The sequence below is a fragment of the Leptonychotes weddellii genome, chromosome 8 (genome assembly GCF_054177405.1).
Source record: "Leptonychotes weddellii isolate Sample4059 chromosome 8, ASM5417740v2, whole genome shotgun sequence".
Taxonomy (NCBI): domain Eukaryota; kingdom Metazoa; phylum Chordata; class Mammalia; order Carnivora; family Phocidae; genus Leptonychotes; species Leptonychotes weddellii.
In genome coordinates this window covers 31,285,095-31,307,836 of record NC_138376.1, presented here as the reverse complement: position 1 = coordinate 31,307,836, position 22,742 = coordinate 31,285,095, and the positions used below count along the sequence as shown (strand labels likewise).

The 22,742-nt window shown below is 43.3% G+C and overlaps 3 protein-coding genes across 11 annotated transcripts in view; 2 read left to right on the top strand and 1 right to left on the bottom strand.

The window, feature by feature from the left end:
* The window catches only part of TOMM6 (translocase of outer mitochondrial membrane 6), a 401,564-nt gene that overhangs the window by 307,516 nt on the left and 71,306 nt on the right, over positions 1-22,742 (bottom strand). The window lies entirely within an intron of this gene.
* MED20 (mediator complex subunit 20) lies at positions 1,056-5,414 on the top strand. Of its 2 annotated transcripts, XM_081828223.1 has the most exons (3): positions 1,056-1,323; positions 1,424-1,677; positions 3,565-5,414. In XM_081828223.1, exons 2-3 carry the CDS (start codon positions 1,441-1,443, stop codon positions 3,778-3,780), a joined length of 453 nt encoding a protein of 150 aa, XP_081684349.1. In that variant the 5' UTR covers positions 1,056-1,323; positions 1,424-1,440; the 3' UTR covers positions 3,781-5,414. The 2 variants fall into 2 exon arrangements, with proteins under 2 accessions (XP_081684349.1, XP_081684348.1); XM_081828222.1 differs by having other exon boundaries at positions 1,057-1,677.
* The window catches only part of USP49 (ubiquitin specific peptidase 49), a 79,076-nt gene continuing 69,313 nt past the window's right edge, over positions 12,980-22,742 (top strand). For 4 of the 8 annotated variants that reach the window (XM_081828257.1, XM_081828265.1, XM_081828264.1 and 1 more), the window contains exon 1: positions 14,501-16,555. The gene's annotated coding sequence lies outside the window, so the exon portion shown is untranslated. Of the gene's footprint in view, positions 13,032-13,134; positions 13,226-13,434; positions 14,426-14,500; positions 16,556-22,742 lie in introns of those variants that run through there. The other 4 variants (XM_081828256.1, XM_081828258.1, XM_081828259.1 and 1 more) reach the window with 4 other exon arrangements.

Genomic DNA, 22,742 nt, shown 5'->3' with positions numbered 1-22,742 from the left:
TTTTTTTTTTTTTTTTTTTTGAAGGTTGAAATATTTTGTGCTGGGTTTAGCAGGAGGTGAAAGGTACCCATTGGCAGCAAGCAGTCAGGAGGGATGTGAGGAGAGGTTGGTGCAGAGCCTGTTGAGTTCTGGAAGTGGCAGCAGAGTGGAGGCCTGTGTAGAGGTCTCTCCGCCCTATCTCCTCTTTTCCACTGTTAAACTCTCATTCTTTTTTTTTTTTTTTTTTTAAGATTTTATTTATTTGACAGAGAGAGACACACAGTAAGAGAGGGAACACAAGCAGGGGGAGTGGGAGAGGGAAAAGCAGGCTTCCCACGGAGCAGGGAGCCCGATGCGGGGCTTGATCCCAGGACCCTGGGATCATGACCTGAGCCGAAGGCAGATGCTTAACGACTGAGCCACCCAGGCGCCCCTATAGTTAAGTCTTAATAAATACTTGGGATTGTGGTAGTCTATCCCTTAATTCTTGCAGTGTATGAGAGGGCGATCTTGCTTTCCAGTTTCAGTTGACCAAATATATGTAGCTTTCCTTTCTTCTTGCAGAAAATCTCTAGTAGTGGGGCGCCTGGGTGACTCAGTTAAACGTCTGCCTTTGGCTGAGGTCATGATCCCGAGGTCCTGGGATCGAGCCCTACATTGGGCTCCCTGCTCGGCGGGGAGCCTGCTTCTCCCTTTCCCACTCCCCCTGCTTGTGTTCCCTCTCTCTCTGTTTCTCTCTTTCTCAAATAAATAAATAAAATCTTTAAAAAAAAACCTCTAGTAGTAATCAACGAGAAAACTCATTTCTCAGAGACCGGAAGGGGTAGACTGGGGCTTGAAACTAGACCTTCTGATTCCAGATCTTGAGTCCTTTCTGTGAATGTGCTGATTGCTTCCCAAGTCAGCTGATAAAGTACTCCAAGGGTTCGGGTGCTTGGGTGGCTCAGTTGGTTAAGCATCTGCCTTTGGCTCAGGTCATGATCCCAGGGTGCTGGGATTGAGTTCCACATCTGGCTCCCTGCTCAGCGAGGAGTCTGCTTCTCCCTCTACTGTTCCCCCCTGCTCGTGTGCACGTGCGCGCTCTCTCTCTCTCTAATAAATAAATAAAATCTTTTTTTCTAAAGATCTTCCTAATTTGTCATCAACAGCCGTCTATGAGCCCATCACTCAACTTAAGAACTAAACTGTTACCAGTGCTATTGAAGTTCCCTTGTACTCCTCATGTTTTCTGTAGAGCAGGGTTTTACTACATGCTGCCTTGCCTGCCGTTCTTCTCCCTTCCTCTTTGGAAAAGACTGTTGGTGAGGGGATTTCCCCCCCACATCGCCCTCCAAGATGGCTGAGGTAATGGCAGATTGCCATCTGGCCATGTTCCGCTCATTTGACTCTATTCCGGGGTTTGCGGAGGAAGATCTTGATGCTGATAGAATCTCTGTCTCTGCAGGTCAGGCTGGGAAGCTGATGTATGTGATGCACAACTCAGAGTACCCTCTGAGCTGCTTCGCTCTCTTTGAGAACGGCCCTTGGCTTATTGCCGACACCAACTTCGATGTGCTCATGGTGAAGCTCAAGGGCTTTTTCCAGAGTGCCAAGGCCAGCAAGATTGAGACCCGGGGTACCCGTTACCAGTACTGTGACTTCCTAGTGAAGGTGGGCACAGTCACCATGGGGCCCAGTGCCCGAGGCATCTCTGTAGAGGTAAGACCTTGGGGAAACAGGAGCAGTATGTGCTGAAGGGCTGCTCAGCAGAGGGCTCTGCAGATTTTCTCACCCCTCTGAATGCAAACAGGTGTTTATGCCTTCCTCATCCCTGTCTCCAGGGCATGTGTGCTCCCTTGTCCCTGCATCTTTTACCCTTTCTTTAATCATTCAGGTTCTGGCCCAGGGTGGGAATGGGAAGCTGGGGTCACAACAGGTAGAAAGCTTAAGAAGGCTGACTTGCTGGAGAAGGGAAGGGATAGTCAAGGGAGGAAGGTAATTGTGATGTGGAGGGACTGGTCACCCATCACAAGGACTGGAGCAGACCAGGGCAACTTTTTGTGCAGGTAACTTTTGGGAGGTGGGCCCTAAATAGTGTGTCTACATCCCTTTCCCTAGTACACCTTAAGATAGGTCTCAGAGATTGTATAGCAAGATGAGCCTTTCCTTTTGACATGCTGTCGACTTCTTTCGTGGTGGAAAGAGGTGTGTGTGGTGACTTCATCTCTGAGGTATATATTGGAAACCACAAAGAGGGAGTGTGGCAGTAGCTGGCTTTGGGACCAGTGAAATTCCTCAATCTACCATGTGCCCAGCACTGTGTGAGATTTAAAAAAAAAAAATAGGTGACCTACAGGGCCTGCCTTTTGAACACGTAGGATTTAGTAAGCGAGCGAAGCTGAAACACACAAACTGTTTTTGAAGTCAGTCCGTAAGACGTTCCGAGGCACATTGCTCTGGGGATTCAGGCCAGTGAGAGCACTGGTGACTTTGAGGATGGGGATGCTTTCTTCTGGAGTAGCATGTAAAGAGGGACTTAAAATGTAGAGATGTGGGGCGCCTGGGTGGCTCAGTTGTTAAGCGTCTGCCTTCGGCTCAGGTCATGATCCCAAGGTCCTGGGATCGAGCCCCGCATCAGGCTCCCTGCTCCGTGGGAGGCCTGCTTCTCCCTCTCCCACTCCCCCTGCTTGTGTTCCCTCTCTCGCTGTCTCTCTCTCTATCAAATAAATAAATAAAATCTTAAAAAAAAAAAAATGTAGAGATGTGGGGAGAGCTAAGCCCCACTAAGCATTCCAGGTAGAGAAAAGGGCCTTAGCGGTAAATTACTTCTCTGAAACTGCTGGGACCTTTGGGGCCAAGATTTCCTGACCCCTTTTGGCTTGTGATACACCTTGCATTTGCTGAGACCCAGTGGGAACCCACTGTCTGCTTATCCTAAATGTTTCCATCTTTGTAGTACAAATATATCGCAGCTCTTTCTTAACGTGTTTCTCCTTATGCTTACTAATTATTTTTCCTGCCATCTTTCCAGTGAAAAGCCAGGAGAAAGGAATGAGAAAGTCTTAAGATGTAGCTCCTTTGACCCCTGGCACATTGGTTGGGAAATTACTTCTTAGGGTCAGTTGGGGTCTTTTGTGGGGGTAATGTTTGGTCTTAAAGAGACTTAAGAGCATATGTGTCTATTTGCCCCCTATGGACACACACACACACACATAGATACATATACACTCTTACCTTCTGTTGTTCATTTTCTCTCAGAATTTTTCTGAGCTCTCCTTGGATCTTCATGCAGCATAGCAGGGACTATACCATTCTGAGATCGTCAAAGGGGGCCTGTGTCTGTTTCTGGGTCTTGTGGGTTAGGACTGTAGGTTGATAAGTCCCAAGATGAGAATGTGAGAGATGCCTAAAGGGAATGATGCTGGGTATGTGGAATCCCTAGTGTTTGGCTTGAGTATTTTTCTGTGGAGCAACATTGTGTTAGAAGGTGTGTGTCTTTGGCTTGTGGTTGGAGAAGATGGGAGCAGGGGGCAAGAGGTGCAAGAGAAGCAGAAGACCTTGTCCTTGCCCTCACTCACCCTTGTTCTCTGTTCTTTTGGTCCCCAGGTGGAGTATGGCCCCTGTGTGGTAGCTAGCGACTGCTGGAGCCTGCTGCTCGAGTTCCTACAGAGTTTTCTAGGCAGCCACACACCAGGGGCTCCCGCAGCGTTTGGGAACAGACACGATGCCATCTATGGCCCAGCAGATACCATGATCCAATACATGGAACTCTTCAATAAGATCCGCAAGCAGCAGCAGGTGCCGGTGGCTGGGATTCGTTAGTGACTGGCAACTGCCTGGCTGAGCTCTGTCACCAGGGGGACTGCGCAGGAGGAGCAGGGGCTGCACCCTGAGGCCCCTGGACCCCAGAAACCTAGGGCAGACATGGAGGCTTCTCTCCATCTTCCCAGCTATGACTTTTGTTCTGGGGATCTGGACTTCCCTCCCCTGACCCTCACACACAGCCCCCCAGCAGCTGCTTCACCCTACGCCTTACTGGACTTGGCCTGTTCTCAAGAATGGTAATTATGAAGAGTGGAGAAGTGTGGAGCTTTCCTGCTTTAGGGGAAAAGGTAGGACAGGCCTGCCTAGTGTTGGTGGGAAAGCAATCTGTATCTCCAACTACTGAGGATTTGGCTTAGGTCCACGGTGGATGGACTGGGCTGGGCTGGGCTGTAATAAAGGCCTCTTCCTCTACTCCAGGGATGCAGGTGGGCTTCTCCTGGAGAAGGAGTAGGAGGCATAACTTGGTGTGATGGCTATCATTTCCTGACCTGTTTGCTGAAGTGAACTGTGAGTTGACTTTTCTAGGATGTTGCCGAAATCCTTTGGAGTCTCCCTCTGGCATCTTTCCATTCTGGTGTGAATGAGGTTAAGCCAGAGGCTAAGCTGCTGTAACAAAGAGAACCTTAAGTACAGTGGCTCCTGGTAGAAGTTTATTCTTCTCTCTTCTAATAGTACAGATATTATCAGATGGTCTGGGGTAGATTTAACTGTACAAGGTCACCAGGACCTCGGTTTCCTTCTGTTTTGTTTAGCCAACCCTGGGGTGTTGACCTTGCCCACAAGGTCAAAGCAGACTCATCAGCTCCATGCCTACAATACACCGGGGAAAGAGAGCAAAGCAGTTTCTTTTTAAAGGATATGACCTCGAGTCACTCAAATCAGTGTGGTCACACTTTGCTGAAAGGGACGCTGGGACATAGAGCCTCTTGCTTGGGTGGCCATGGGTCCAGTTAAAACTCAGGGGCTTCTGTGACTAAAAGATAAAGGAGAATATGGGGGCCCAGTGAGGGGCCTCTGCTACATGGAGCTCAATGGATGTGCCCAGGAGGGCTCTTTGTTGTTATTTTGCAGAGCACCCCCTGTAAGGAAGCTATTTGTGAATTGCACTGGGATAGAGCCACTTGTGAGTTTCGCTGGCTTAGTCACACTGGGCAGTCAGTTCCGCACCCCTTGCTTAAGGGTTCACAGCTTCCTGAGCTCTTGGTCCTCATCTCATTTGAGCCTCTAAGCTGCTCATTGGACTTATGTCGCCTGCTCACCTGACTCCGGCTGCAGAAATGTTCAGTCGGGATAACATTGATATATACAGGCAGGGATGGTCTGAGGAAACACGTTAATATACTTTACTACAGACCTGTCCTCAAGGATACCGTCCCTCACTGAAGGTACCTCAGAGAAATTAGTTTCAGATCTAATGCCTCTGCAACAGGAATCAGGAGGCGATCATGTTTCCCTTGTAGCTTTGGCTGGCAGGAAGCTCAGATTAACTCTGTAACTGCAGGACCTGCCGGCTGCACTTTTTGTTCTCCTTTGCCCCTGGCTTTTTGTTTGGTTCTTTGTTCTGTTTTTGCTTGTTTAAATTGAGGTGTGTTTTAGATGTCATTTACAGACAATAAAATGCATAGATTTTATGTTTTTGGCCTTCTGATTTATATTTGCTCTTGTCCAGCTTTATCTGTTTGTATTTTTCTGTAGGCCCCCTCAAATCTTTTGTGAGACGAGACAGCATTTTGAATATAATGTATTCTTGAAAATATAGAGAGATTGAGTGTGGTAAATATGATTCTAGATGTATGCATTTTAGGGAGGGATTCTGTGCTGTAAAAACTAAAGAAGAGTATAAACTCCCTAACTATCGTTTGCCTTTCAGACACAATCTTGGCTCATACATTTCCAGCATTCTTCACTTTTGTTTTTTTCCCTTATTTCAAGCACACATTTAACCAACGTTAAGTCCAGTGGGCACCAGATCAGTCTTTATGAACTGCCGCTTGGGGTACTTCTGTCCACCTTTGTCCTTTGCGTCAATTAAAGAAAATTTATCTCTAAAAAAGGCAGGTAACGCAATACATTTCTTCATTTAACAAATATGGCTGCGCTAGCGAAGTTGCCCAAACTGAGCTGGTAACTAGTGAGAAGGGTCCAGATGTCATCTAGCTTTTGTGTGCAAGTCAGAATGGGACTTCACAGAGTTGTTTAGGATTGTCAGTGTATCATTTTTTTTTTTTTTTAAAGATTTTATTTATTTATTTGAGAGAGAGAATGAGAGACAGAGAGCACGAGAGGGGAGAGGGTCAGAGGGAGAAGCAGACCCCCCGCTAAGCAGGGAGCCTGATGTGGGACTCGATCCCGGGACTCCAGGATCATGACCTGAGCCGAAGGCAGTCGCTTAACCAACTGAGCCACCCAGGCGCCCTGTCAGTGTATCATTTTTGAAAGTTCAGGTTGAATGAAAGCTTAGGAGCATTGGTATAAATTTAAGGAAAAAAGGGCGTGGTGATCCTCATTTTATAAATGAAAACTTAAACAGGGCTAGTTAATGGAGATGCCATATGTTTGGGTTTAAATCTGATGTTTTTCCTTCTACACTAGACTTGCCTTCCTACGCTTTCCCCCTCTTCCCATCTGTAGCCACCCCCAAAAGAGCAGAAACTGGGAAATTCTAAGACCCTGCTAACATGTCATCTTGGTGGGCACCTTTGTCAGAGCCACATAGAAATCTGCCAGTGTCGACTGTCAGAGCTCTGCAGGGCAACTGTAGGACTCATCTAGTCTTCCTTTACTGGGAGATGGGGGAGATGGGGGTTCCCACAGAGGTCATGCTGAGAGAGGAGGCCGCAGTTGAGACCAAATTTCAGGCTCAGGACACCTGGCTACCAGCATGTGTCTAAGTGTGGCACCTGGGCCTCTGTGCGGTGCCAGGTGATTTTAGGTGGAGTGTGGAAAACACTTATATTAATACTTACGTCTTATTCTAATGTATATTAGAAAAAAGCAGAACTAGCACTTTATTCCTTAGGATGAGGGTAAGTTTTTAAGGAAGAGTTCATTTACAAGAACTATTAAGTTCTTGCACAAAGGATACCTGCAGATGGCAAAATCTGGGACGGCAGAAGGCAAATGCTGGGATTTGGGGAACCCTGTATTCCACCTGTGTCTAGCCCATCACTTGTAACCATTTGTGGTTCCTCCTCTGGCTATGCTTTCCTCCTGTCTCCTGTGCTCTTGTGATTCTCTGTACTCCTGTTCCTAGGCTGCCTCCTGCTTGCTTGCCTCAGATCTTGAGTACCAGGTGGTCAGTCACATTTCCCTGGCCCTCTGTTGGTGTCCCTGCTCCTCTGAAGGAATACTTAGAGACTGACCACTCCTCTCCACCACTAAGTCATCCCCAACCCAGTGTGTCCAGTATTCAGTCATGAGGCTTCAGTGAAATTTTTCTTTCCAAATCCTGGATGATAAAGGAGAGTAGTTAGAAATTCCCACTTACATATGCCCTCCAGGTGTCAAGAGTTGAGACTCTGAGAACATAGGAAGGGCGATAGGCTGAACATTTTGAGGATGTGAACACAGTAGATCTGGAGCCAAGCAGGAATGATGGGTCGCCTCACTGTCTCCACATGCATACCTATAATTCCCAGTATTGTCTTTCCCTTGCCACAGCCTCCCCTGCCGCTGTCCGGGCCCCTTGGGCTGCAGGCCCCAGTCACAAGTGCCACGTGGCATGGCTGAAACCAGTTGTATTACAAGTTTGGTCCTCTCCTGGGGGTTGGTGTCTTTGGACTTTGAGTAGTCTCTTCTTGGACTTGGGACTCTCCCCCAAGATGAGTTTCTGCCATTGTGTAGAGCATACCAAAATCAGTCTCTTGGGTTACAAGGGACCCTTTAGGTCACCTCATTTGACCATGGTTCGGGACTCAGATCTTTACATCATCCCTCCCAGAGGTCATGCAGCCTTCACTTGGCCTCATCTAGGGAAATCCCTTCTGTGTATTTCATCGCTTTTCTCAATAACTGAGACAAACACAAAACAAGACAGAACATACCTGTCCTTTCCTTCCCAGATCATGGAGACTGTATTGTGCTTAATGAGGGAGTTTCTTCTTAGTTGGTGCTGGAATGTGAGTGGATGGTGACTCTTAAAGTAGTGATTCTTACTTAAGGCAGCCTAACCCCCAAGGGGAGCCCCGAGAGGACGAAGATGCCTTGAAAGCTTTGTGTGTATATGTGTGCAGTTTTGGGGGAATAGGATTTACAGGGTTCATTAGAGTTATCTCAAAGATCTGTGATCTAAAAAAGGGTCTCTAAAAGAACAGATCCTGAAGGGAAACAGGAAGGCAAAGGTGAAGCAGATGTGAAATACATCTTGCTGGCTTATCGTATGCAAAACCTTCCCCTGCCGCTCGGACCCCTTCTCTGAGGTCTCATCCAGGGATTTTTCTCCTTCATTTCATAGTTCTTCAGGCCTTTTGGTCAGTTTCTGGCAAGCGGGACTGTTTTCCTGCTCTTACCTTTCCTATTGGTTCCCCCTTCTTCTGTCTTTACACAAACATGCATGCAACCTTTTATAAATGGGTAAGAGTAAATATATAAGAAGAATTTTTATAGCTTTCTCGGGGGCCCCAGGAGTAGTTACTCTCCCATTATTACACACTCTATGGGATCTGGTAATTATTCCGTTGTAATGGAACTTGGCATAATGAGTATATTTTCATTGTTCAGAATGATGTCATTGATGAGGCCAAGAAGTAGTTCTGCATCTCTGTGATGAAATTAGCAAGTTAAAAAAAAATTCTTGAAACTATGAGGGCAAAGATTCCTAATTCTCTTGCATTCTCTGTTTTATTTGCCATCACATTCCTGCCCCATCAGATGGCATAGACCTGTTTTTAAGGTTAATACGAATTCTGCCAAAATTTCTTTGGAGGCTTAAAAAGAATTTAGGGATGCCTGGGTGGCAGCCGGTTTAGTGTCTGCCTTTGGCTCAGGTCATGATTCCAGGGTCCTGGGATGGAGTCCTACATCTGGCTCCTTGCTCGGCAGGGAGCCTGCTTCTCCCTCTCCCTCTGCTGCTTCCCCTGCTTGTGCTCTCTCTCTCTCTGACAAATAAATAAATAAAATCTTAAAAAACGATTTAGGGAATGCATTTATATATCCTAAGGATGTGGAGGTGACAGGTATTCTAAAGCAACTACTAAAAGAGAGAGCACTGCTTTAGGAGACAGGTGGCTGGGTGCTGGCCATAGTACTGTCCTGAACTTGCCAGGTATCTTCAGTCAAGTTGGCCTTTCTGGGTCTCATCAGTAAAGTGGGAATAAATGATGCCTACTTTACATTTTTCATAGGCTTGTCGAGGGGCTCAAGGGAGAATAGATGTCAAAAGCTTTATAGGCAAGGAGATGCCCTCTCTGCTCTTGCTTCTTTTTAATGGTGTTGCAGGTACTGGTGTTTGGTTAGGATGTTTAAGCTGGGATGTTATGGGGGCACCTGGCTGGCTCAGTCGGAAGAGCATGCGACTCTTGATCTTGGGGTTAATGAGTTCGAGCCCCAGAGTAGAGATTACTTAAAAATAGAATCTTTAAAGAAAAAAAGGGGGGAAGTTATGGGGTCATACTGCTTGGTGGCAAGTTAAAATTCTCCCCCAGTGCAAAGAATGTTATTGTAATAGAGAATGAGCAGTGAGAGAGGGTCCCAAGAAGGTATACGATAGTATAGGTATATTTTTTGAACCAGATCAGTGAGCACAGTTGTGGCCCATCTCTGGAGGATGGAATTCTATTTTTAAATTTTATCTATAGTGGTAAGATTTTACTTGTTCTACAACCTGAGGCTCTGCTTTAAAAAAAGAAAAAAAAAAAGTCGGGGTAGAATTGACTATATCTTCTTTGTGGAACATACCCATCCCTGTTTCCCCTCGTCTCCCAGGCCTTAGTTGTGCCTGTCTCTGCCCTGTTTGTGTGGTGCCATGTGTATTGTGATCACACTCGTTATCAGTTGTGTCTTTAAAGGAAGCTCAGTGTTTGATTCTATTTTCCATTCCTTGTGGATGAACCACTGAAGCTCTTAACTCTGGAACTACACTAAAACCTTTTTGCTAGCTATGCTGCATAGCCTTCTCATATTTGAATTATCTAAAATAGCCTTATTCTGCTTTCATCTAATACACAGTTCTCAGGACTCTTTAGTCTCAGGACTCCTTGATGCCGTTAAAAGTTCCAAAGAGCGGGCGCCTGGGTGGCTCAGTTGGTTGAGCGACTGCCTTCGGCTCAGGTCATGATCCTGGAGTCCCTGGATCGAGTCCCACATCGGGCTCCCTGCTCGGCGAGGAGCCTGCTTCTCCCTCTAACCCTCCCCCCTCTCATGTACTTTCTCACTCTCTCAAATAAATAAATAAATCTTTAAAAAAAAAAAAAAAGTTCCAAAGAGCTTTTGTTTATGTAGGTTATACCTATTGATATTTGCCTTATTAAAACTTATAAGAAAATAGAAGGTATTCATTCAAAGATAAAATAAATCCATCGCAAAAAATAAATAAATAAATAAATCCATCGCATGTTAACATAAATATTTTAATGAAAAATAACTTTTTTCCAAGCAAAAAACTTACAAGAGTGACATTGTTTTATATCTTTGCAAATCTCTTGAATGTCTGGCATAATTGAAGACAGTGGATTCTCATATCTGCTTCTTCATTTAGTCTATTAAAATTTGTCATTTTGGTTGAAGAATGTGAATCCAACCTCACAGATGTGTAGTTGGAAAAGGGGAGGAGTATATTAACAATCTTTTCACATAATTGTGTATGTTCTTTGAAACTACATCACAACTCTGCTGTTAGTTGCAATGCAGATTCTCAAATTCTATCAGTGAACTTTTTGTACTGTGTTATATAATAATATTCATTGGTTTATTTTGTACTTTGAAGGGATCTTTTACTGATACCTGATTTTGTAGCATCATGCATTGGTCATTTGGAAAACATTGCAGATCTTTTAGGTGTTGACACATTTTGTTATACAAGATTAAAAAAATCGTATTTGCTATCACCACCACCATTCTCATCAGAAAAGTCTTGGGAGGCTATTAAGTTCACAGTGGCGGATACAGGTTTGCAGAAATTCGAAGTTTTGCTTGAGAGCTTGAGTTTGATTATTGCTAACAAGTGCTGTCAGGCTCACTTTATCTTTGAGAAAATATGTCAGACACCCAAAGGTGACAAAATGTAGTTTATCTGTTAGCTTTCTCTCAAGTAAAAATGGTATTCCATGAAGAAAGTTACAAATTCAGCTCAAAATGCAGAGAAATTGCACAAGTGCTTTTTCTCAAGAAAAAGATGGTACTTAGGTAAGGAATAGAAGCGCTTTATGCATACATCCATTTAATCACATAGAATAGTATTGAAAAGATGGGTACTTAAATAAAACAAATAATTTTTAGTATTTCATCATGACATCTAAGGTGAAACGAGTGTTATTTTTTCCTGTGAGTGGGTGGCAGTGAAGAGCACATTGACTGATAGCACAGTTGAGTGCTAGTGCCTTGATATGTGCTAAGGCAGCAGTAACTTTACCCATCGTTACTTTTGTATCATCAGTGCAAATGTCATCACTGTGACAGAAGCAAATAATGTCTTATTATGATGAAAATAGTCTTGATCTCAGGAACCTTGTGAAAGAGTGTCAGGGCTCCACTGGCCACACTTTGAGAACCACTGATCCAATACATGCTCAAAGCACTGAGAATCTTTTCCTGGTAGATTGCTGCTCTGAGAACACTCCTTCCTTCAGAAGTCTTAAGTGGCTCCAAAACCCATCACTCAATAAAAGCACCTATTATGCGTCAGGCAATTTGCTAAGGAATTAACATTGAAAAAGATACAATCTTGAATCTCCAGTAATTTTGGAGGGGACTTGGGGAGTAAGGGGAGAAAACTGATAATAAAGGAGTTAAAATGTAAGATAAGATTTTTAAAAAGAGAATTAAAGGTGATAGACAACAAAGGGAATACTAAATTTTAGACCCTACTTTGAGCTCTTGAACCACATGGCAAATCCTCACCAAATCAATCAATCGCTGGGTCCTTTCCTTCCATCATCAAACCTCTTAAAAATGTCCAGGTTAATTACCTTTAGACATATTTTTACACTTAAATATGCTTGGCTGCAGGCATTGTAGTTTCATGCTTACACATGCACTCGCTGTTTCTCCCTTCTAATTTTGTTGTTCTTTAGCTTTTGTGCTTCTCGATTTCATATTGACAAATGTGTAGCCTTGAGCCAGTGTAGCTGTTAACTCATATGTTTATTTCTTTTCTTTGTCCTTCTGTTTACATATAAGCCTTTACCTGCTTTAGCCATGTGTTGGGTGATGTAACAGTGTTGGTCTCTTATTTGGAACTTGGGAGGGCGGGTAACGTCACCTCCCGCAAGTTATGTCAGAACAATGCAGCCTCTGGAGGAGGTATAGCCGCTGTTGTTTCCCTGTGGTCTCCTACGATCTGCTGAACTTCATAAGTTTTGGCTTCCTTGGAGGGATTTCCATAAAACAGCTGGGTCCCGCCTGGGTCATCAGTGGCAAAAGTCAGACACGTGTTCACCCGTCTGGTAGCCAATAGTAACTTTTGCAAACGCAGCCTCAGGAAACCCCAGGGTTCGGAGACTGCTTCTTTCCGAACGACACTCTTTTAACAATCACTGAGTCTTTTAACAGAACAAAACAAAAACATAGGATAGTGAGAAAGGCTTTCCCCCTTGGCAGTGGCGAGAGATGTTAAAGGAGCTCCAAAAGTGTGCGGGGAACTAGTGTAGATAGAATTCCTTCACTGTCCCGCAGGCTGAAGTGCTGGGGAGAAGGGGGCGGAGATGGGCTCGGAGAGTCTGGCCCTTTAAGGGGGAGGGACAGCCTTAAGACTCTGTACCTTTAAGAGTCTCTTTGTCTGGAAACCTCCTTATTTACCCTCCTGTGCTTCAACCAAACTTCGACCCGCGCTTCACAACGCCCCTCTACGCCGCCGCCTCTTACGCCAGGCTCAAATCGGCCGCACGTTTGTGGCTAACCCTAAACTTTGCGCCCGCGGCGCGAACCCTCGGAGAGGCAGTCTGTGCCCGGGTCGGGGCCGAGCGCTGCGCCGTTGGCGCAATGCGGGGCCCGGGGGCGGGGCTCCGGCGGGTGGGCCAATGGGCGGGCAGGGGGCGGGGCCGTGTTCGGTTGTCTCGCGCCCTGGTGACAGCTCGCGCGTGCTGATGATGGCGGTAAATAGAGGGGGGGGTCGGGGAGGGGGCGGAGGAGGCAGGGAGGCAGCCAAGGGGGTAGCTCCAGGGGGTGGGGGGACGGGGACCGGGGAGGACGCGACGGCCAGGGAGCCCATTCTAAGACTCGGAGGCGGGGACAGAGTCTCCGGCACACTGGCCCTCCCCTTTAAAGAAGCCAAATCCTCACACACCGGGTGAGGGGCGACAAAGGCGGCGCGCGCCTCGCAGGCGGGAGGAGCGGCGGCAGGGGGCGGGACCGCGGCGCCGGCGGGCTGGGGGCTCCCGGGGCGGGGGCCGGCGGAGGCGAGAGCCGGCAGTCGGGGCGCGTCGGAGCTTTATTTTGGCGGGGTGGGCGACGACTGGGTTGGAGGGTTAAAAAAAAAAAAAAAAAAGCCTGGAGGGGAGAAGCGAAGGAAGGCTTAGGGGCTGTTGGGGGGAACGGGTCTAAGAATGAGATGAGGAGGATTAAGGGGAGACAGGGTTAGAAGGCAGGGAGAGGAGGAGTGAGAAAAAGCCAGCCAAGGAGGTAGGAAGGAGGCAAAACCCAGGGTGGGTGTTAAGGAAGCCGGCAGGGAATGAGGTTAGGAAGACCAAGGCTGGGGTTAGGTGTCAGAGCAGGGGTTTGAGGAAGGGAGCTTTGTAGGGGATGGTAGCAGGGTGAGGGTGCCGGGGGAAGAGTTGGAAGTGGAAGGCAAGGAGGGGCAGAGCTGGGGTGATAGTTGGGAGTAGAGGAGAGAGGGTGATTAAGAGCCAGACGTGACAAGGGTGTGAACTAGTGCAGAGCGAGATGAGCTGAAGGACTAGGACCCGCGGTGGGGTGGGAATCGCGAGGTTCTGAGAAAGGTATGGGTTAGTGGGTGGGCGATGGGTGTAAATTCTTGAAAGTGAGGGAGGGTGAAATAGATGCTGGACGAGTACCAGGTGGAGTTAGGAATAAGCATAGTGAAAGGGTGAAGGGAAACAGATGAGAGGTGGGGCGTTTATAGGACAATTCTGGGACCAGACAAGCTGAAAGGAGAAAAGAGTAAGGGTGTAAAGAAGTGATGGCGGTCTGGGACAGGGTAACTGGGGAATTGTGTTAATTGACGAGGTTCAGCCAGATCCAAGGTAAAAACTGAGGTGGAGAGACAGGGCTAAAGGGATGGTGAGAGAAGCAAGGAAGAGATGGGCCCTGGGATTTAAAGGATGAGATGGGGTGTAAGGGAAGAGAACAGGGTTAAGGGAAGCTGGAGAAGTCCTGCTGGATGAAGAACTGGACTAGACTGTACAGGAGTGGGAATCAAATGTGCAGGTTGTGGGGAGATGCTCCAGAAGGTCTGCATGGGTCAGGGCACAGACGCTATAGTTAAGGATCAAGTGTAGGGAGCCTTTGGTGCAGAAGAGGAGGAACCATGGTGAGTGAAAAGAGACCTAGAGATAGGAGTAAACACTGAAAAGTGAGAGTGGAGGTTGCGGGGTGGGGGGGGGGCGGTGCAGGAAAGGAATTCTTTGTTGAGAAGAGAACTGTTAAGTATGTTGAAACTGTGGGTCCTTTTGTCCACAAAAGTAGGAAATTCCAGAAACCTCTTTTTCTCTTCAAGGCATCTCGAATCTGCTTCCACCTTTCATTGCTTTTAATTCGACTTTCATGGCCACTTTGAAAAGATGAGACCCATTTTGATTTGATTTTGTCCTTCTGTGAATGATGAAGCGTCAGCTCGGTGTTGGAAACCTCTGCATTTCGCTAGTGTTGTGATAATGGGAAGATGGGTTTTATTTATTTACAGTGTGGCTCTGCCTGTGTAGTGTGATAGTGTGGTGTTGTAGCAGGGTGTACCTGACAGCGCTGGGCAGAGTGCTTTATCCACAGCATTTTCATTTTCAATGGAGAGCCCACTGTTGTTGAGATAGAGAAAGATGAACATCTTTTTGTTTTGATTAATCAACCAGATTTCTGCCTAATTGTTTTTTGGTGGCTGGAGAATATTGAAAAATTGTTTCAGAAGAACGAAAATAACCAACTAGGGAAGTTTGCTGGGGAAGAGATTTAAATCAGGACTGTGAGGGCTTTGAGTTCCTAAGCTGCCTTTAGCTTTATGTGGGACATTTCACACTGTAGTAGGTTACTCACCCATTAACTAAATGGAATAAAGAAAGGGAGATTTGTAGAATAGTGGAGGATTTTAGAGTGGGACTTCTTTTTTAGGTTAAGTAATGAATTTATGAGTAAATTTTTATCATGAAAAAGCCTCCATACAATAATGCAATGCCTTGGACTGCTCCACTGCCCCTATTTTGTAGCTGTCAATAAAGAAGGCCATATTAATATTAATTTCCTACAAGCTTTTGATTTTTAAGACACTTCTGGAAATTAAAAGGAAGATGAGAAATTTGGGACAAAATTTAGATTATTCTTACTATTTTGTTTTGATGATTTTTATTCTGAAGCTTTTACATTTAGCTAAGAATATGAACGATTATTACTTTTTTATTTGATAGTGCCAAAGGATGGCTATAATTTACTTAAGGAAAAAATGCAAACTGATCTTGAGAATCTTATTTGAGGTTATTTTATTAGTGTACCTTCAGATATATAAAGATAATTTTTTTTCAAAGTTGTGTAAATTTTGAATTGCCGCTGTTTTATGGGTTTTTGTGTAAATAGCAAAGATGATAGCATTTGTAACAGCAAAATTATATTTTGATTAGTGGATATCAGAAACAGTAGTTGTTCATATACGTCAATAATTTAGAATCTAAAATCTATCTGGATTCAGCTGCTATGTTCATGGAATCTGGATTCTCTTAAGCAGGTGTTCAAGGTGACTACATTGATTTTGTAATTCAACAGAAGATTTTTAGAAATTACTATTTTTTGCTGCTAAATTTCAAGAGGATTAGTCTGAAATGTTAACTTTCAAGCTGAACAGTAACTTTGGTATGGGGCACCTGTTTCTGTAGGATGTTTGTGCATATTCCCTTCCTGGCTAGATAGGTTTGGTATTACTAGTAGGTTGTACTCTGCTTATGGTTTTGCCATTTTTATAATGTAGTTGTTTTATACTTGATACCTTCATATAAATAATTTTAGATTTATTTGATGTTGATGAAGAAAAAAATATAAACTGTAAGGTCAACCAAGGGAAAGAGTCCATTTAGGTCCTGTCTTTTGTTTCTGTATGCTGCAGTAGTGTGCTAAGTACACTGATTCTTATTGGGAATGGTTATTTCTCAGTTGATATTTCTAAAACTGAAAATGGGTAATCTTTTGGTTCAAATAATACTATTCATCAATAAGGACTCCAGTGGTAAATGTAAGCTTTGTTTTCATTTGTCCAAGTGAACTCAGTTGAACTTTATTTTGGTTATAATCTTGTTTGCTAAGCAAAAAACTTTTAAGTTCTATATTCAGATTTGAATGAGTGGGTTGTACATCCTTAAATATTCTTCTGGTTAATTGTAGATTCTTTCGATGGGAAGAGACCTTGAAAGGACCTCTAGTTTATCCTGCAACTTCAGTCACTATCCCACTTAAATCATCCCAGGTAGATAAAAATTTATCCTATTTTCATAAATCTTCAGAGATAATGTGACAACCTTTGTAGATAATCTTTTCTGGTTATTTTCTCTGTTCTCTCTAATTATTTTCTCTACTAGGACAGTCTGCCTTCTGTCTAACCAGCATACACCTAATGCTGTATTTGTATGTGTTTTCTGTTGCCCCATTCTCCATTTTTGAGTAAAAATATTTGCTTACTCTAGTACTAAGGAGACCCTAATTCTTCATAAACTTAATAATCATAGCTACCCACATATATGCTTTTATGCCAGCCACTGTTATAAGTTCTTTGCAGATTGTAACTCATTTACTCTTAGCAGCAACCCTATGAGGTTAGCGCTGTTACTGTTCCCATTTTACATGTAATGAAATAAAGTCTCCTTGAGATTAAATGGCTTGCCCTCAAGGTTACACTCAGACATTTCTATCTTTTTTTTTTTTTTTTTAAGTTGTAGAATTCTACCAAGTGGTCGGGATAGGATTTGAACCTTGGCATTTTGCAGGCAGTCCGTGCTCTTGTATTACCTCTGCTTGATCATTGTGAACTGATCTGTCACCATGCTCTTCTCCAGATTAAACAGTGCTGGTTTATTTTATCCCTTAACCTGTCCTGTTTGCCAATCCTTAGATTATCCTGTGGTTCTGTTATTAACCTTTCCTCAGTTGCTTTCTAGATGGGGAACCTGGGACAAACACCATAAAGGCTATGTCTAAAGCAGAGATTACATCAGGGTTCCTACATGCCCTTATTTTTTTCATTACAAAATTGTATTCATAAAACAAAACAACCCCAAACCAATAAAATGCCTAAGTGCATTGCAGATAAATGGTTACCTATCTATCTTTTTCAAGGACTTGTTGTAAACCATATAGGTTTACAGTTGCCCATTGAGGAAAAACAGAACTCCAATTTCAGTGCAGATGTCCATAGCAAAGTCTGTTCAGATTTTCCTTGGTTTTTTTTTTTTTTTAAGATTTTATTTATTCATTTGACAGAGAGAGAGCGAGAGAGGGAACACAAGTAGGGGGAGTGGGAGAGGGAGAAGCAGGCTTCCCGCTGAGCAGGGAGCCCAGTGCAGGACTCAATCCCAGGACCCTGGGATCATGACCTGAGTCGAAGGCAGCCGCTTAACCAACTGAGCCATCCAGGCGCTCCTCTCCTTGGTTTTTTACTGTCTTCTCTTTGTGTGTGTCTGTGCAAACAATATACTAAGTATATTTATGTATGCTTTAATTTGGTTAAATAAATTGATCCGCCCTTTTTTTTATTAAGACTTCATTTTTTTAGAGCAGCTTTAGGTTCACAGCAAAATTGAGAGGAAGATACAGAAATTTCCCATATCCTCCCCTTGCCTTCTTACATGCATAGCCAGCCTCCCCCATTATCAACATTCCCTCACCAGAGAGGTTCATTTGTTACAGCTGATCCACTCATTTTTTAAAATAACTAATAATTAGTGTTTACTAAGTGCCCAGCATGAGCTAAGTATGTGAATTATTTGCAACTCTCAACAACCCTGTGAGAGAGCTTCTGTTGTTAATGCTCTTTTTTGTATGTGTGACTTGATATTTTTATGATGTTTCAAGCTTATGGAAAAGTTGCAAAGATGGTACGGGAACTTCTCTGTTCCCTCATTCAAATTCTCCAGTTGTTTTCTTTTTTTTTTTTTAAGATTTATTTATTTATTTGTCAGAGAAAGAGAGAAAGAGCATGAACAGGGGGAGTGGCAGGCAGAGGGAGAAGCACGCTCCCCAACGAGGAGGGAGCCTGATGCGGGACTCGATCCCAGGGCACTGGGATCATGACCTGAGCCAAAGGGCAGACGCTTAACCAACTGGGCCACCCAGGCGTCCCTCTCCAGTTGTTTTCATTTTGTCCCATTTGCTTTATCATTTTATTTCACTTGCGTATTTTTCAAGAAAATTTGAAAAAAGTGGATAGGAAGGCCTAATTTTAAAAAGAAAAGGGGGGCACCTGGGTGGCTCAGTCAGTTAAGCGTTTGCCTTCGGCTCAGGTCATGCTGGAATCGAGCCCCACATTGGGCTCCCTGCTTAGCTTCTCTCTCCCCTTTTGCCCCTCCCCCTGCTCCTTCTCTCTCTCTCTCAAATAAATAAAATCTTTAAAAAAAATAAAAAGGAAAGGGAAGAATGTTTTGAATGTATCAGCAAGTCGGTATGTTTGATTTTAGTTGATCTTGCGATGCAAAGGAATCTCAAGATTGGATTGAGAGTGGATTTGGGAGTTTTATGGTTTATTTTCTTCACTATATTCTGAAAAACATTCTTTTACCTGTGAATGACAAGTTTGTAGGCCCCTCCCTTATCAGCAAAAACCATGTCATGGTGTATACCTTTATTGGGAATCTTCTTAGCAGCTGGCATGGTGTGTTCACACAGGGAGTCCTCAGGATACAATAGCTGTTAATGACGTATGGGTGATTATTATTTTTTTAAAGATTTTATTTATTTATTAGAGAGCATGAGTAGGGGGAGGAGCAAAGGGAGAGGGACAAGGAGACTCCCTGCTGAGTGAGGAGCCCGACGTGGGGCTCAATCCCAGGACCCCAAAATCATAACCTGAGCTGAAGTCATGCACTTAATGGACTGAGCCACCCAGGCATCCCGTATGGGTGATTATTATGTGAAAACAGGAGCCACAGGCCTGTTCATCACTGTGACTGAGACATATTTAGGTGAAATACATACATTGAAGATCCTTACGTAGCATCAAGGAGCTGGAAGAGATCTAAGTGCAAAATATACTTCCTTAAGAACCAGATTGCAATTAATACAAATAGGTTTGCCTTATGGTAGGGGAATGAATATAAATATCCTAACATGCTATTACCTTCCCCTAAAATAAGCCTAAATTTTGGGAGTCTTTTCAATTGTCATCATAATAAGGAGATTTAACTGACTCCATCCTACTACTATCTTCCAGCTCATCCTCAGTCTTTATTAAAATGGTAGCCAGTCCATTTCATAAAAGCACGACCTGCAGAATGAGGCCTGTTTAATTTCAGTAAAAGGACTATTTACTGTATTCTGATGTATGTAAAATGCAGCACTTCTGGGCTTCTCCCCACCCCACCTCTTTAAGTGATCATCAAAGCTATGAAATATAGCTCCTTATTAAAGCTCATTGTAATAATTAAAAATACTTAGCTTTCATAAGGACGAGAAAATTATAAATTATTTGGAAAGCATTCTTTCCAGTCATACATTATTGTTTCTGAGACATGGGCAGTTTTTAAGGACTATAATACTGTTGCTTTGCTATTTACATGTTAATAGAAGTCTGAAAAGTAAGGCGCTCTTCTGAAATTTTCAGGGTTGTTTTTATTATATGTCAAGTTGTAAACAGCATTCCGTGACAGGTATTTTCTCTCTTTGTCTTCTATTGAGCTAATTAGTAATTTACACTCTAGTAGCATCTCTTCCAGCCTCACTGTGTGAAAATGCCTGCTACTCTGTGCCTTCCGTGCAGCCTGGGCTGGCAAATGATTGGGGGCAGATGTTGATTACCACATCAGAAGGATCAGGGATAAAATTTATTTTTGTATTGTGTTTTTATAAACATACAGGCTTTTGTATATGCCCTGTGACTGCCCCGATGCCCACCCCACCCCCATTCAAATAGGAATGTTATGACCTCCTGTAATCCAGAGCTACTGTCCTTGATTCAATTTTGGATTGTTTTCTATTCTGTCCCCCACCCCCACCCCAACATTGTGGGATTTGGGAAGGATTAGCAGGGCAGTCTGGCAGAGTTTAGAGCCCAGGAAGCTGGTCTTCATTGCTCCCTCCCATTGTCAGAATAGAGAGCTTCTTGTCATTGCCTTTAGAACCCAGTAGCACTTCTCTCATTGGGCAAGTTATGTGAGGGGTGGGAGCGCAGCTCTGTTCTTAGTGAGTTAGGAAGATGCTTTCCATACAATACTTGTATTCCTCCAAAGGAAGGATAGGTCCTACCTTTGTGTCAGCTTTTTCAAAATGCAGCCATGAGTGACCAAAAGATAATTTATAGCCTGGCTTTAGCACTTTGTCACGTTGGTGCTTTGCTCTTTCCTGCCCCCTGCTCTATCTCTTTCTGCCAGTCTCTGATATGGGAAAGATGATGTGTAGTATCTGTCATGTGCTCACGTGGATTGGCCATGTGGACACATTAAAGTAGCAAGAGCTTTTGACTTTGAAATAAAGTCTTAAGTATCAGTTTGTTCTATGAAGAATATAAATTTTAATTGAGAATTAAAGGAAGGGTAGGGAGGGGTTTACTGATATATCAGTTTTGAGCCAAAACCTTTCTAGAATGCTAGATAATTTGTGGTACTTATTTTTGCAGTTATGGATACTAATTTATCAGGATAATAAGGTCAGAGTCCCTGTTAGAGCTTAGTAAAGTCCCCCTGACAAAAATTGTTACCTGGAGGTAGCCACAAAAAAAATTAGGTAAGAAAATGTGTGAATAGCTCAGTTCAGCCATCATTGCTAATAGCATTATAATCATAAACATCTAGCCATTGACAGTGAATCAGCGTTTATGAACAGAAGACATCACCTTTATGTAAGCATTTATAGAGTGGGTGGGGCCTCTATTAGTGTTTTGTTTTCAAAATCTAAAATGCCTAGAATATCCCTTTGGATGGTCATTGCTAACATCTACTTCCCTTATTCTCCTCTTTCTGTTTTCTAATACAGCTACCTATATCAGTTGTCTTAATTATATTGGATGTTCATGGCCAGACACTAATTATATTCTTGTGCTTTAACATCTAAAAGAGGTCAAAGGTCAGATTCGTAAGCAACATTTCGTATAAAACAAAGTATCATTGAAGTAGACATCACACAGGAGTGTTGTGAGTAAATAAAGATGACAAAGTGAATAGACATCACACAGGAGTGTTAGGAGTAAGTAAAGATGACAAAGTGAATACATGACTATGGAATTAAATACACTCTTTTAAAAGAAACTTCTAAAATATATGGCATAGTTTGAAGAACTGATAACAGTGTATTTCAAGTGAATGGTAAGTGCTTTAGTGAAGAGATCAAACTCATTTGTGATTGGCATCATTGTCTACTTCATGCTAAAATCCTGGATTGGTTAAATATTACCATTCTCTCCAGTTATCCCGTTAATGTGCTTCTTGAACTTTTTTTTCCTCCGTAGGCAGTTCAGCTTAGCCTACAACTAATAATAATTCAAAATCTATTTAAGATATCAATTCAATAATCCTAATCATTTAAATAAATATAAAATAAAACACATAATTGCCACTTTTTACCTCTCAGATTAAAAGATGATGGTAGCCAGTAGAGGCTAAGGATGTGGGGTAGTTGGAACTCTCACACACTGTTGGTGGGAATGTAAATTTCCTTGGAGGTAAATTTGGCAGTGTCCATTGGAATTTAAAATGTGTTTATCCTGTGACCCAGCAATTCCACTCCTAGAAATCTGTCTATGGATATATTAATACACTTGCATGAAGAATATGAGTACAATAGCATTGTTTGTTATAGGAAAAAAATGACATGTGACATTTCCACACAGTGGAACCACCATTAAGCTGTTAGGAATGCAGTGGATCTCTATTTGCTGATATAGAAAGAAATCCACTGTTAAATTTTATTTTATTTATTTATTTTTAAATACACCTAGAAGCTCTTATTTGTTTGTTTAAGTAATCTCTATGTCCAGCCTGGGGCTCGAACTCATGACACCGAGATCAAGAGTCACATGCTCTTCCAACTGAGCCAACCACATGTCTCTGTTAAATTATATTTTTATTTTAAAAATGATATATTTTTACCAAAGATTTTATGTATTTATTTGTCAGAGAGAGAGAGCGAGCACAAGCACGGGTAGCAGCAGGCAGAGGGAGAAGCAGGCTTCCTGCTGAGCAAGGAGCCTGATGTGGGACTCGATCCCAGGACTCTGGGATCATGACCTGAGCCGAAGGCAGACACTTAACCAACTGAGCCACCCAGGCATTCCGAAAATTATGTATTTTTAAAAAGTTATGTTACAGAACAGTATGTGTAGAATATTTCTATTTTCATAAAATGTAAGGACTGTTATCGAGGTGTTCCCTTTGTTCAGGGGAGTTACTCACTTTTTCCTCTATATACTTTTTTTTTTTTTAAAGATTTTATTTATTTATTTGACAGAGAGA